Source organism: Nicotiana attenuata, unplaced genomic scaffold, assembly GCF_001879085.1.
Source record: "Nicotiana attenuata strain UT unplaced genomic scaffold, NIATTr2, whole genome shotgun sequence".
Classification (NCBI taxonomy): Eukaryota; Viridiplantae; Streptophyta; class Magnoliopsida; order Solanales; family Solanaceae; genus Nicotiana; species Nicotiana attenuata.
Window position 1 is genome coordinate 61,909 of NW_017672612.1, and position 15,765 is coordinate 77,673.

The 15,765-nt window shown below is 38.5% G+C and overlaps 1 protein-coding gene across 1 annotated transcript; it reads left to right on the forward strand.

The window, feature by feature from the left end:
* The first annotated feature begins 460 nt into the window (after positions 1-460).
* On the forward strand, positions 461-3,691 carry LOC109213858 (probable protein phosphatase 2C 63). Its single transcript, XM_019377698.1, has 4 exons — positions 461-1,015; positions 1,633-2,006; positions 2,518-2,754; positions 3,143-3,691. The coding sequence occupies exons 1-4, from the start codon at positions 760-762 to the stop codon at positions 3,392-3,394; spliced, it is 1,119 nt and encodes a 372-aa protein (XP_019233243.1). The 5' UTR covers positions 461-759; the 3' UTR covers positions 3,395-3,691.
* Positions 3,692-15,765: the final 12,074 nt, after the last annotated feature.

Sequence of the window (15,765 nt, forward strand, 5' to 3'; positions counted from 1 at the left end):
GATCATGGAAAGGAAATACAGTCAAACCTCTCTATAACAACATCACTATATCACAACACTTCATTATAAAAGTCAAGTTTTTTTCGGAATCAATTTTTATATTATGTTAAATATATGTACTCTATAACCGTACTTCTCTATAATATCCAAAAATATTCAAAACAAACAAGTTTGTTACAGAGAGGTTCGACGGTAGAAGAACTTTATATTTTCTATCTTTAATTGTTTGACATATTTTTTAATTTATTAAAGAACTCATAATTTCCTAGTATGAAATGGAATAACATTATAAATATTTTGGAGTTGTGTAAACTCTGCTTATGTGGACTATGGATAACTAAGAAATGGAACATGGCAGTCATGGTTAATGACTAACAACTGACATCGCACAAAGAAAACGGATAAAAGCATTTGCCTTAGTCTTTGTACGAGTAGTTTTCTACAAAGAAAAAAGACGCGTAAAGGGTATGTTCTGAGTTTTTCCGTGTGTTCATTTGTACGCGTTTTTTCCCCTTGACTCTCTCTATACTCTTTATTAACTAATCGCTCGCTCTCTTCTTCCACTTTTTATTTTCTTCCTTTTTCTCTCTCTTTCTTTCCATATATTCTCTCTCACACAATTCATCAAACACCTTTCGATCAAACCCAAAAACACACAGTAAACGGAGAACGTAATCGCGGTTTTAATTTGGCTGATTGTAATTGATTTATTGACCTAACGCTGATTTGATTTAATTGATTGATTAACCGGAGAAAAAGATGATGAGATTATGTTATAGGCCATTGGAAAGGTGTTTAGGGAGGCGGAGCGGAGATGGGCTATTGTGGCATACGGAATTGAAGCCGCATGCCTCCGGCGACTTTTCAATGGCGGTAGTACAGGCTAATTCCTCTCTAGAAGACCAAAGTCAAGTCCTTACTTCTCCTTCGGCTACCTATGTTGGTGTCTATGATGGCCATGGCGGCCCTGAAGCCTCCCGTTTCGTCAATAGACACCTCTTCCCTTATTTGCACAGTACGTTATTTATTATGCTCTACTTATTTTCTTTCTCTCTTTCCTCTGATTTTCATCTCTTATGTGGGTTATTTTGCTATTTCTTCAATCTGGTGTTTCTGCTTCTTGTTAATTTGTGTATATGATCTGGTCTAAAAGAAAAAAGACAATATTGATTCTGTACTTTGTTTTAGGTCTTCAACAGTTGTGTCCATTTTAATTTTAATGTTTTCACTTCTTTTTCTGGTTGAGAGCTCAAAGGTTGCTCTTTTACGTCTCTTTGTAAATAAATTATAGAAAAAGAAGGTATGGTCTATCTCCAATCGTGCGATTGCATATTCTCGTGTCGAATAAAGCATTTTTGTTTTGCAGCGGGTTCAACTAAACCCAGTATATCTTACACATACTTTAAATATATAACTTAAAAATTTACTAAAATATTACCAATACTAAATCCGAAACTATAATTTCTAAAGTACATGAGTTCAATGCTAAAAATCTTGTAGGTCCAACCCATCAAATTTAAATCTTAGATCCGCTCTGCATGCTTACTGTTTGATCACTCTCTTTGTGTTTGATAAATGAGTACTTTTCTTCTTTGCTAGTAATCTAATTTCTTTGCTTTCAATTTGGTGTAGAATTCCAGAAAGAGCAAGGGGGTTTAACATCAGAGGTGATAAAGAGGGCATTTAATGCTACAGAAGAGGATTTTATTCGATTGGTGAAGCAATCATTGCCTTTAATGCCGAAGATTGCTTCAGTTGGATCATGTTGCTTGGTGGGTGCTATTTCAGGTAGTGAATTATACGTAGCTAATTTAGGAGACTCTAGGGCAGTTCTTGGACGCAGAGGTTTTGATGGGGAGAGAACTAAAGTGGTTGCAGAAAGGTTATCGACTGATCATAATGTTTCATGTGAGAAGGTGCGGAAAGAGGTTGAATCACTTCATCCTGATGATTCATCTATAGTGGTATACTGTCGAGGAGTTTGGAGAGTTAAAGGCATAATTCAGGTGAGCTTACTTATTTGCTGCTTTAAAACCAATTCTGTCTACTTGGTTGTTGAATGACCTAAGCATTTTTGTTTGAACCAGGTTGCTTTGAATAATGTCAAATCTGAATACTGCAAAGTCGCACTGTTTGTTTCTTCTAGATGCTTACTTATGTCTTTGTATCTGGTTATTGTACTTCTTTTCTTTTTCCTTGCTTTATGTGTTGCGTGGTTCATTTAAGTGAACTGCATTTTGGAGTTCTCTGGTTTTCCACGCTTTTCACTTTTCTTTTTTGAAAAGTAAAAGCACTGACTTACAGGAGCTTGCTTCTAAGATACCCATTTATCTTGGTTATGCACAACTCATAGCTGTAACCTCAAAATGTTGCATACTTTTAAGGCCAATGATTTTCAAGGAAAGATACTTACACATAGCACCTTTTGTTTGTAGCCTTTTTGTGTCTTTGCTCCTTAGTCTAGAACTTTGTTATTATTAACGTGCGACAAAGATACTTACACATGGCACTTTGCAGGTATCTAGATCTATTGGAGATGCCTATCTCAAGAAACCTGAGTTAAACAGGGATCCTGTCTTTCAACAATATGGAAATCCTGTTCCTTTGAAGCGGGCTGTACTGACAGCAGAACCTTCTATTGTTACAAGAAAACTTAGACCACATGACCTATTTGTGATATTTGCTTCTGATGGCCTCTGGGAACACCTAAGTGATGAAGCAGCTGTGGAAATAGTCTTTAAAAACCCAAGAGCTGTAAGTCCTTCATTGTTGTTTTCTATGGACAAGATGTGGAAATAGTTTTTAAAAACCCATGTTTGCTTCATTTTTATTATTAGTGTCTAAGTAGCCATATAATATATTTCAGTTTGCATTTCTGCCAAGCTACTAGCTCTATTTGGCTGTTAATACAGTCGGAACTCAAGTCTGTTTAACCTCGGAGGGGGATTGAGACGGCTTTGATGACATTCTTGTTTAAGTCGTCTGAGCACACTTGAGATCAGTTACTCGATTAGATGTAAATATCTTTGTTAAGATATGGGAGTGATTCTTTGTAATTTCGTTTATTTTGATCCAAGAAATGTGACATGGCACTTGAATTTTATACTATCATGAACTGATCTTTTGGTTTGTGTGCTTGCAGGGAATAGCTAAGAGATTGGTGGGAGCAGCCCTTAAGGAGGCTGCTAAGAAGAGAGAGATGAGGTACAAGGACATAAAGAAGATAGAGAAGGGGATTAGACGTCATTTCCACGATGACATAACTGTTATAGTGATCTATCTTGATCACCAGAAGAGCTCTTTCCACTCCAAAAGCACCGTTGGTTGTATCACTGCGCCTGTGGATATCTCGTCCTATCATTCAGATGGTGTTGCAGATGAACCAAGTGGTTAAGAGTTTCTTAAACAGCCAATATAGCCCCTCGGGGCAGTGTATAATGGATACAGTAGGATTATATATAGTAGTGAAAAGGAAACGGTACATGGAAAGAATACAGGGTGGTTGTACATAAAATCACAGTTTTGGGTGGCTGGTTGAATGCATTGCCAGCAGAAGCTTTCAGTTTTAGGAGCTGACCAAACAGATTTTTTTGTTTTTACCAAAAGGGTTTTTTCTTCTCTCTCTCTCTCTCTTAGTGAAATGGAGGCCCATGATTTTGAGCTGAAGTAGTTTTTCATTACTTTATAGTTATCCCAAAGTTTTCTGAAATCCGACATTTCCAGGTTCTCTGTGGAATGGTACTGAAGTTAAAATTAAATAAAAATGAAAAGCAGATCTCCGCTTCAGAAACGAAAAGGTTAATTAAAGACTTCCTCTGCAGTTCAATGTTATTTCAGTGCTGTGGTTTCTTCCTTTGAAATTTACGCCAATCTTTTGTTGTTCATTAGTATAAGTTTAGGTCTGTAACTTAGTGTTACCTAATATTTTGTAAAGAATAATCACCAGTAATTTTTCTTTCACCCACCAGTAATAAGTGGTTCATAAAATATGTTTATCTAATAGAATAACCTTTTTCTCGATTCATTAAATATGAGAATTAGTATCCAATTCAAACTTGGGAATTAGGCTCTCAGGCATTGTATATAAGCGGAGTTATTATCCCTTTCTAGATGCTCAAGGAGAAAGTACTATTATATGCAGCATAAGAGGAATTGATTTCCATGATCATTTACCGTGGAATAGTTACAAAAGTTTCCGGGAAAATAAAAAATAGCCAGATTGAAAAATAGCCAAGTTTCAAAAGTCATCGAAATTTAGCCACTTTAAATCTGAGCGAAAACACTGTTCAAAATCCGGAAAAATACGCCCGCAAATTTTACGGGAGTTCCAGCATAAGTATGCTTGAACTCCCGTAAATTTTACGGGAGTTCCAGGATAACTATGCTGGAACTCCCGCAAATTTTACGGGAGTTCCAGCAAGTATAATTGTCCAGTATAATATACTGGAGTTTGGAGCACTGGTGCTCCAGTCTCCCGCAAATTTTACAGGAGTTAGCAAAGTATACCGGTCCAGCATAATATGCTGGAGTTCGTACACAAATGCACCAGAACTCCCGTATATTATACTGGACCGGTCCCTGTTGCAGCAAAATAGTGGCTATTTTTCATTGACTTGATAAACGCTGGCTATTTTTTATTGACCAGTGTGAAAACTGACTATACCATGATATTTTAACAAAGTTTCCTGCATTTTTACTACCGATTTTCGGTGAAAAAGACCATATAACTAAATTCAATCTCTTTGCGGCACAATTTGGAAGAGCAGGAACTTTCAGCTGTTCTAATAACAGGGGCGCATGTAGCATATACTCCACGGATTAAATTGAACCGAGTAAAAATTTATATATATAACCCATTAAAATTATAAAAATAGTAGATATAAACCAGGGGCGGCAAACAGGCCGGTCGGGGCGGATATGTGACGGGTCGAAAGCGGGTAATGAAAAACGGATAAATTATACGACCCGATCCATATTTAATACAGATAAAAAACGGGTTAACCGGCGGATAATATGGGTAACCATATCATCCATGACTTCTTGAATATGATCACTTTTGGGAGAATTCCTTTCTCCAAATTTGAAGCTTTACAAATGTAAAAGTTAAACCCATTAGTTATCCATTGTTTATTCATTTTCTAAATGGATACTATGGTTCTTCTTCGTATTTGACCAGTTATTAAAAAGTTCATTATCGAATCCATTTTTAGTGGATAATATGAGTAGTTAACTATTTTTTTAGGGATTTTTACCTAGCTATACTATAATATAAACATATTTTACTACCTTTATTTAGGTTCCTTGTTAATTACTTTATATACCTATATTTACTAGTTTTATACAAAACCATAAAAAAAGAGGAAATGCAACATACCTTAAATATAGCGTATCAGTTACACATAATCCCCTGCATTTAAGATTCTCTTCCTTTTCCAAAAGGATTACAAAAACATCTTCCTATTTTGTACTTACCCACCGTAAGAATTCTCCCTTACCCACTGGTGTCCAAAATCTTTCTAACCCAAAAATTTCGCTTACTCACTCCTCTTCCAAAGCTTTTGATATTCGATTTCTCTCTTTCAATCATCCATTGTTATCCCCCAAAATTGCAGATTCTTTCTTCTTCCAAAGATTTTGATATCCGATTTCTCTCTTTCAATCATCCAAGATCTCTATTGAAATAAATAAACCCATAGTGGAAGAGATTACAAGAACAAGGTTGCAAGTTTCTGCAGCTTAAAGGGGAGAAAATTACAAACTAGCAACAAAAAGTATGATATGTACTTCCAAGAAATAATTTACACAAAACAAGCGCAACTATGAACTAAAGGCAGTCACAGATTTGCAAAACTGCCTTCGTCGTGGATACTTTACACTTGAAATACACCTCTCATTCCTCTAATTTACACATATTTGCTCTACAATCAAGTTGTGGGTAAGTTGTGGATACAATACTAATACAATTATAATACTATTATATTAAATTTTTAGTGTAGAGTTGTGATTGAAAGTTTAGGAAAATAAAGATCATAATTGTATCACAATTTTTCAGAAATGTATCGCGATTGTATTATAATTGTATTTGTATCATAATTATTGTAGGAATTGTATTACAAATGTATGATAATTGTATATTTGTTGTATATTGTTACGAGCAGTTGTGAATTTGTGACGAATTTCACAATTTTGATCACAAATATGATAATTGTATATTAATTTATTAGTATTGCATCAGGTATTATTTTGGGTATTAATGTACCTGATACAAGTTAGATACAATTGTGATACAAGTATGATACATTTATGTTTTAAGCATTGATGTATCTGATATAATTTAACTACAATTATGATACAGTTATCATACAATTTCTGAATATTTTTTAATAATATAAAGCTGTAGGCAATGGTAAAGAGAGAAGATGGTGATTCTGGACGTAGATTTAGGGATTTTGATTTTAAAAAAAAGGAGAGAGAAGAGGAGAAGAGAAAAAAAAGGAAAGGGTGTAATTGAATCCCTTAATTGAAGGCACTAATAATGGGGTGAGAGCCTTTTAAGAAGCAATGTATACAAGTTATAAGAAAAACCTAGATACTTATTAAAAACTGCAAAACATAGAGAACATAGGTAAATAAGTTCCTAATATAGTATAACTAGGTAAAAATCCCTTTCTTTTAACCATTTTGTCACCACTAATATAAACCCATAACTTTAAAAATATAATGGATTAAATGCTAAAAAAATATAAAAATTGAACCCATAGGGTTTAAATCCTGGATCCGCCTCCACTAATAAGACCCAAAGGTGCAAGAAACTTCTATAGTGCCATCAATTATTTTGAAACATTGAAATGGTTCTGCCAAATCATTTAATTATGTGCTCGGGGTTCCCTTTGTATCAACCTCAAGCTAACATTAATGACTACTACTGCATACTGATCCTAATTTATTCAAAAATTAGTTAATTTTTTCGCGCTATATTAATGCATTTACTGAATGATTTCTTTCTTATAAACTTAGTTGAGATAAAGATAATAATTTTCATAATAGCAAAAACAAATAAATATGTGTATAACGTAAGGCATACATGCAAATATAAATTAAAAACAAATGTTTAAGGAAAACATCTATATGAAAAAAATAGAACGCAAAAAACAAATCCAATTAAAAGCATAATATACCTTTTTGTATGTGTGAGTTCTCGTGGAACAACCAATCAATGAAGTTTACTTTTATTTTATAGAGAAAAGGAATAAATGAAGTTAATATTTCATTTTTTAAAATTACAAACATTAACGGAAGGCCTCTCCCTTTCCTTCTTGTTTAGATGTTGTTCATTTCCCTTCTTGTTTAAATGTTTTATTTGTGCTTTGCGATCAGTAAAAAATCAAAGTATGACTAAATGATTAGTGTTATAACTTCTGTAAAACGAAGTTAATTTTTACTAATCAAGTACCTTGTCATTATTCTACCATATCTTCACGACTCTTGATTATCATACATAAAAATTTTGACAAAAATAATCTGTTAAAAAAATCAGTATTTGAGTAAGAAAATAGAAGAAATAAACAATAATGTAAAATAGACGAAAGAAACGGTGGTGTCCAAGTGCCTTTGTTTTTAAAGTCTAAATCTTAATTATTCAGATCTTAATCATTAAGTTTTTGTTTTTTTACTTCACAACCACTTATTGAGTCTGAATAGGTCTGTATGATTAAGATCTATAACAGAGATTTAATTTCATTAAGATGCTATCACATATTCATTATTAACTGCCGCCACCGCCTACCATTATCAACTACCACCATGCCACCACCACCGTATCAACCACCACCTCCACCACCACTTCCACCACCACCACGCCACCATCATCCTCAATCATAGCCGCCACCATTATCGACCATCACCACCCACTATCCCCACCACTCCGACCACCATATATCATTCTCACCCACAATCATCACTCAACTACCACAACTGACCACCCCATCACCATCAACAACCACAGCCGGCACTGCCCATCATTATAACCTACTACCACCCACCCACCACCTTCCTCAGTCACAACTACTACCACCATCCTCAATTATTATCGCTACCACTACCAATCCCTACTAGCTACTAGCATGAACCACCATCGTCAACCAAAACTACTACCAACCACCGCCTTTAGTCGGTATTCACCCGTTTGCCATCACCACCAACAACTATCATATTTTAAAAAACTATATATTTTATTGATAGAATACTAGATTAGTTAGTATTTCATTTGAATTTTATGTTTATTAATTTTCAAATAAAGATAAATTTTATAAATTCAGATGTTAAAAATCAAACAGTCTTAATTATTTCTATTCAAATCTTAATACACATCGATTCAGATGTCTTAATCTTAATACACATCTTGATATTCAGATTCAGACGTCTTAATCTTAAAAAAAACAAATGAGATGTCCCCGTTAATTATTTTTAGTTTAAGTTCTGATCATGTTGCAAGAACAATTCTTTTATTTTCAAAAACATAAAAGAAAAGTGAAATCAAAAAAGAAAAAGAAGAGAACCCAAAAAGAAAAAAGATTAGAAATCAAGAAATGGATATCTTCTATGACAGAACCCAATTAAAAGATCTAATATATACTTACAAAGAGAATCATGATTTTCTTCCATTAGAAAAAAAAATCCTCTCGACTACAAAATGTACAAAACGAACAAAAAATTATTACAGTATTTTCTAAGTAGTTGGTAATGCCGTCTTCGATCGCCTTCATATCCCGTAATGCCACCGCTGTCACCTTCTTCATATTTTGTTGTTGCTTTTGCACCCCATTCATGTTGCTTTCATCTTTCATTAGAGTAAAATTCAAAAAACATGAGACTTACCAAAGAAGAGTTAAAATAGTAGCGTTATTGTTTTGCTTCAACCCTGTTTCATGTCAATGGCTTCTTCTCTTCTTTGTTTAATGGCGTAAAAATGTGAGCTTTAACCCTTGAAAAGATTTACTGCTACCTCATACGTCATATCTCACAATCTCAATCTGTTGAGCCTTCTAGTACAGTTATTGTTAAACAACCTAAATTTAGTGTAATTTCACAAGTAAGGTCTGAGAAGAATAAGGTGTTCGCAGACATCACCCCTACCTTGTGTGAGGTAGAAATGTTATTTTCAATCTCAAGGGAAAAAAGTCTAAACATATCTGAAAAACATAAGATTAAAAAGCTTTGATGAAAATACTAAAAAAAAGAAAAAGAAAAGTATTGCTGGCAAAAAGAGTAAAGAGAATCAAAGTAAAAGAAACAACAGTAATAATAAAATTGGAGAATAAGATAATACTAGAATACTAAAAATAGTACTCATAGATATAAGAGGTAGCAGATGTTAGTAAATCAATTCAAAAAATAGAAAATCTGATGTGATGACCCGATAGGTCATCTCATATTTTAGAACCAAATTCTGTGTTTCGAAGCCTTAAATATCTTATTTTAGCCTTCCTCGATTTACGTGCGCGGTCCGGATATTTTTTCGGAAGGCTTATATGTTAAAAACTGATGAATATAAGAATTTTTACCTTACAAATTTATTTGAGTTGACTTTGGTCAATGTTTTGAACAAACAGACGGATCCGTGTTTTAACAGTCTCGGTGGGTCTGTATCGTAATTTGGGACCTGGGCGTATGCCCGGAATCGAATTCGGAGGTCCCTAGCTCGAGTTATTAATTTTTGATGAAAATTAAAAGTTTGACGGTTTAATGATTTTTAAGAATTGACTGATGTTTGGTCTTGTTGATACCGGGTCCATAGTTTGGTTCCGGAGCCCGGTACAGGTCTATTATTATATTTATGACTTGTCTGTGAAATTTGGTGAGAAACGGAGTTGGTTTGACGTGATTCGGACGTCCGATTGTGCAAATAGAAGTTTTAAAGTTTTCTTGAAAATCTCATTTGATTTGGTGTTCAATTCGCAGTTCTAGGTGTTATTTTGGTGATTTGATCACGCGAGCAAGTTCATATGATATTTTAGGACTTGTGTGCATGTTTGGTTTGGAGCCCCGAGGGCTTGGGTGAGTTTCGGATAGGCTACGGACTGTTTTGAACTTAGAAAACATAGCAGCTGCTGCATCTGGTCTGCAGACATCGCATTTGCGAGGTCTGGCTTGCAAATTCGAGCCTCCCATTTGCGAAGAGACCATCGCATTTGCGAGCAGTGGGCTGGGATGGACCTTCGCTTTTGCGAAGTTTTGGGTCGCATTTGCGATCCTCACTGGTCCGCATTTGCGAACACTGGTTCGCATTTGCGAAGGCAGCAAGCATAGGTCATTCTTCGCATTTGCGAAGAGACCATCGCATTTGCGAGCAGTGGGCTGGGGATGGACCTTCGCTTTTGCGAAATTTTTGGGTCGCATTTGCGATCCTCACTGGTCCGCATTTGTGAACACTGGTTCGCATTTGCGAAGGCAGCAAATATAGGTCATTCTTCGCATTTGCGAAGACTTGTTCGCATTTGCGAACCCCAGGTCGCAAATGCGATACGTGCAACTGACCAAATAGGTAGGAAAATGGAATTTCACTCATTCTTCAAATTTTCAAAACAAGAAAACCCTAGGGGCGATTTTTTCAGGACCTTTCTTCCCCTAATCATTGGTAAGTGATTCTAACCCATTTTATTTCAAACTTTCATTACATTTCACAAGTTTTTAACCTAAAATCTAGTGTTTCCATGGTGGAAATTGGGGGTTTGCATAGAATTAGGGATTTTTGAGAAATTGGAATTTAGACCTCAAATTGAGTCGGATTCCAAAATAAATTACATAACCGGGCTCGGAGGTGAATGGATAATCGAGGTTTGGTCCGAATTTCAGGTTTGGACGAAGCGGGCCCGGGAGTTGACTTTTGTTGACTTTTTCAATAATGACCTAAATTGAATCTTTTTGCAATTGTGGGTGATTTCTAAGGCTTATTTTGAATCGTATGGTTGGTAATTTGCTAGATATTGTTGGTTCGGAGGCTTGTTTGAAAGGCAAAGCTGTGGTTGAACTTTGAGTGATCTTTGGAGCGAGGTAAGTGTTGTGTCTAACCTTGACTTGAGGGAATTAGGAACCATCTGACTATGTGCTATGTGATTCTCATGTGAGGGGCATATATGCGTGGTGATAAGTGCATATACGCCGCCGAGTTATCTGTTTTCCCTGATTTTCCGTTTTTTCTTAGTTATTTCCTTCCCTGCCTTAACTGTTATATGCTCTAAATCCTTTCCATGCTTAACTGCTACCTGTTAATCAATACCTTCTCCTGTTAATGATGTTAGCCCTTTTCATAGTATCATAAATTCCTGCTATTTGCTTAAGTTGACTTATTTGCACCTTCTAATTGTCAATTACTGGATTGGTCTCGTTGTGTTGTATTACTTATGTAGATTCCCGTGTTGTACGAGGTTTTCCGTTCTGGTTCAGTTTGGTATTAAATGATCGTATGCATTTTTGTAGTTTAAATTGTTTATTTGACTGTGCACATTGGGTGTTTGGTACTGATATGATGGGATCGGGTTGCATGCCGCAACAGGTGGAATAAGGGTGGATTGTTATGGTGGAATAAGGGTAAACTTATACTATTCGGTGGGATTGGGTGCACGCCGCAACAGGTGGAATAAGGGTGGATTGATATGGTAAAATAAGGGTAAATTATGATACTGATATTGATATATGGTGGGATCGGATTGGGCGCCGCAACATTTATATATTTTCTCTGTTGTTGATGTTATTATGGTGAAATAAGGGAGGATTATGTGTTTCATGGTTCGATCGGGTTGCGCGCCGCAACAACCTATGTGTTTCCTTTTCTTGAGCTGTGTTTGGCTTTCGGTATTTTCATTTGAAATGCTAAGGATTGGTAATTCTGGATGACACTGTTTATTTCTTGAGGTTGTAGTTATTATTTTCAGTTAACTGCTTCGTCCTATTCAATATTTCTATTTTTCCTGTCATTATTATATACAGCGTACAGGTTGTAGTGTAGGTTACCCGCCTTAGCCTCGTCACTACTTCGTCGAGGTTAGGCTCGGCATTTACAGAGTACGTGGGGTCGGTTGTACTCATACTACACTCTACACTTCTTGTGCAGATTTTAGAGTCGGTCCCAGCAGCGGTTATCAGTGAGCTCAGATCGGACAACATATGGAGACTTGAGGTACAGCTGCTCAGCGCCCGCAGCCCCTGGAGTCCCATTCTCTTCCTTATTTAGCTGTGTATTTTCATTCAGATAGTTCCTATGTTATTTCAGGCCCTTGTATGTACTATTCTAGTAGCTCATGCACTTGTGACACCAGGCTCAGGGATGTATTAAACGTTTGCCGTTTTAGCTTCCGCATTATTTACTTTGGATTATTGAAGTTAAATAAGTTCTTCTTCATTATTCAATTTTAAACTATTAAAAAGGATAAAAATTGTTCAAACATTGGCTTGCCTAGCAAGTGAAATGTTAAGCGCCATTACGGTCCTGACGGTGGAAATTTCGGGTTGTGACATGTTGGTATCAGAGTACTAGGTTTCATAGGTATCACGAGTCACGAGCAAACTTAGTAGAGTCTGGAGGATCGGTACAAAGACGTCTGTACTTATCTTCCAGAGGCTATGGAGTTATGAACAGTTTCACTTCTATTCTTCTCCGTCGTGCGATTTTATTCTATCATTGCTGATTGGACCCTTCTATTTTGTTCTCTCGCAGATGGCGAGAACACGCACCGCATCTTCAGCTAGACAGTAGCCGGAGCCCCCAGCAGTAGCTCCTACGAGGGGCAGAGGTCGAGGCTGAGGTCGCTCCAGAGCTCCTACGAGGGGCAGAGCTCAGCCCAGAGCTCGAGCAGCAGCACCAGCAATGGAGCCTCAGGTAGAGTTTGATGAGGAGGTTCCAGCCTAGGCTGTGCCTGTCGGACCAGCTCAGGTCCCGGAGGGGTTCATCGCCACTCCAGTGCTTCAGGATGCTTTGGTCCGTTTGGTGGGCCTTATAGAGAGTGTGGCCCAGGCTGGTACATTTCCTATGGCACCAGACATCTCTCAGGCTGGGGGAGGAGCACAAACTCCCCCTACTCACACTCCGGAGCAGATGGTTCCTCAATATCAGACTCTAGAAGCCCCGCCAGTTAGGGTAGTTCAGCCACCTGTTGCGGCACAGGCCGGTGATGGTCACGCCATGTCTTCTGAGGGCTTATTGAGATTGGACAAGTTTACCAAGCTCTTTCTAGATCACTTCAGTGGAGCATCTTCTGAGGACCCACAGGATTATCTTGACCGCTGCCATAAGGAGTTACGAAACATGGGTATAGTTGAGACCAATGGGTCGACTTTGCTGTATTTCAGATGACGGGTTCTGCCAAGAGATTGTGGAAGGATTATGTATCTACCAGACCAGCTAGGTCGCCTGCTCTTACTTGGGACCAGTTGTCTCAGCTATTTCTTAAGAAGTTCCTTCCTATCACACATAGAGAGAGAGAGAGTTACCGCAAGCAGTTCGAGCGTCTCCAGCAGGGCGGCATGTCAGTCACCCAGTACGAGACCCGCTTTGTGGATTTAGCCTATCATGCTATTCTTCTTCTTCCTACCAAGAGAGAGAGAGAGAGAGAGAGAGAGAGAGATGAGGTTTATTAAGGGATTCGCTCATCCTATCAAGTTGCAGATGGCCAAGGAGATCGGGAGTGAGATTTTTTTCAGACGGCTGCCAATGTCGCCAGACGGATCGAGGATGTTCTTTCACAGGAGAAAGGGCAGGGGTGTGATAAGAGGCCTCGTCATTCCGGTGGTTTTAGTGGTGCCGCATCCGGAGTCAGGGGTACTTTTGGTAGGGGTCATCATCCCAGGCCATATCAGTCAGCGTTGCAGGCATCCCACAGTGCTTCAGGGATTCGTGGTCCTTATGTGCCTCATTCTGGGCAGCCAACCTACAGTTCACCGCCAGCTCCTATTAGTGCACCTCCTATTAAGAGTTACTACTGTGGTCATCCGGCCCGTTCGGGCTAGTCTCAGTTTCAGCAGACAAAGCACAAGGATGGATGTTTTGGTATGGTGGTTTTGGGCATACTAGGAGGACCTGCCCAAGGTTATTGGGCGGTACGCCACAACAGAGTTCTCGTGCCATGATTCTGGCATCGGTTGCATCACCGCCCACTCAGCCAGCAAGAGGTAGGGGTCAGGCCGCTAGAGGTAGAGGTCTGGCCGTTAGAGGTGGAGGTCAGGTTGCTTGAGGTGGAGGCCAGCCAGCAGGAGGCCATCCTATGGATGTAGGTTAGAGTGGTAGGGCCCAGCCCCGATGTTATGCTTTCCCAGCCAGGCCAGAGGCTGAGTCATTTTACGCTGTTATCATAGGTACTGTTTCAGTTTGCCATAGAGATGGTCCAGTCCTATTTGATCCGGGCTCTACTTATTCCTATGTGTCATCCTATTTCGCTTCATAACTGGTTGTGCCTCGTGATTCTTTGAGTGCTCCTGTGTATGTGTCCACACCTTTGGGAGATTTTATTATTGTAGATCGTGTCTATCGTTCGTGTGTGGTTATCATTGGGGGTCTTGAGACTAGCGTAGATTTTCCACTTCTCGATATGGTTGATTTTGACGTCATTTTGGGCATGGATTGGCTGTCACCTTATCATGCTATATTGGATTGTCACGCCAAGACAGTGAACTTAGCCTTGCCGGGGTTGACTCGATTTGAGTGGAGAGGGACTCCTGGCCATTCTTCCAGCAGGGTTATCTCTTATGTGAAGGCTCGACATATGGTCGAGAAGGGGTGTCTAGCTTATTTGGCTTATGTCCGTGATTCTAGTGCGGAGGTTCTTTCCATGGACTCAATACCAGTTGTTTGTGAGTTTCCAGAGGTGTTTCCTGCAGATCTGCCAGGGATGCCACCCGACAGAGATATTGACTTCTGTATTGACTTGGCTTGGGGCACTCAGCCCATTTCTATTTCGCCATACCGTATGGCCCCGCCTGAATTGAATGAATTGAAGAAGCAATTGCAAGATTGCTTGATAAGGGCTTTATTAGACCTAGTCTCACCGTGGGGTGCGCCAGTGTTGTTTGTGAAGAAGAAGGATGGATTGATGAGGATGTGCATAGATTATCAACAGTTGAACAAAGTCACCAGCAAGAACAAGTATCCAATTCCGAGGATTGATGACTTATTTGATCATCTTTAGGGTGCCAAAGTGTTTTCAGAGATTGATTTGAGGTCTGGCTACCATCAGTTTAGGATTAGGGCATCTGATATCCCTAAGACAACTTTTCGGACTCAGTATGGGCATTATGAGTTTCTAGTGATGTCATTTGGCTGACAAATGCCCAAGCAGCATTTATGGATTTGATGAACCAGGTGTTCGGGACTTATGTAGATTCCATTGTGATTGTGTTTATTGATGATATCTTGATCTACTCCCGCACTCGAGAGGAGCACGAGCAGCATCTTCGGATTGTACTTCAGACTCTGAGAGACAACCAGTTGTATGCTAAGTTTTCAAAATGCGAGTTTTGGTTGAGCTCAGTTGCTTTCTTGGGGCACGTTGTATCAGCTGAGGGCATTCAGGTGGATCTTTAGAAGATTGAGGTAGTTCAGAACTGGCCTAGACCCACATCAGCTTTGGAGATCCGGAGTTTCTTGGGATTGGCAGGTTATTACCGTCTGTTTGTGGAGGGGTTTTCATCTACAGTATCCCCGTTGACCAGGTTGACCCAGAAGGGTTCCCCGTTTAGATGGTCAGACGAGTGTGAGGCGAGCTTTCAGAAGCT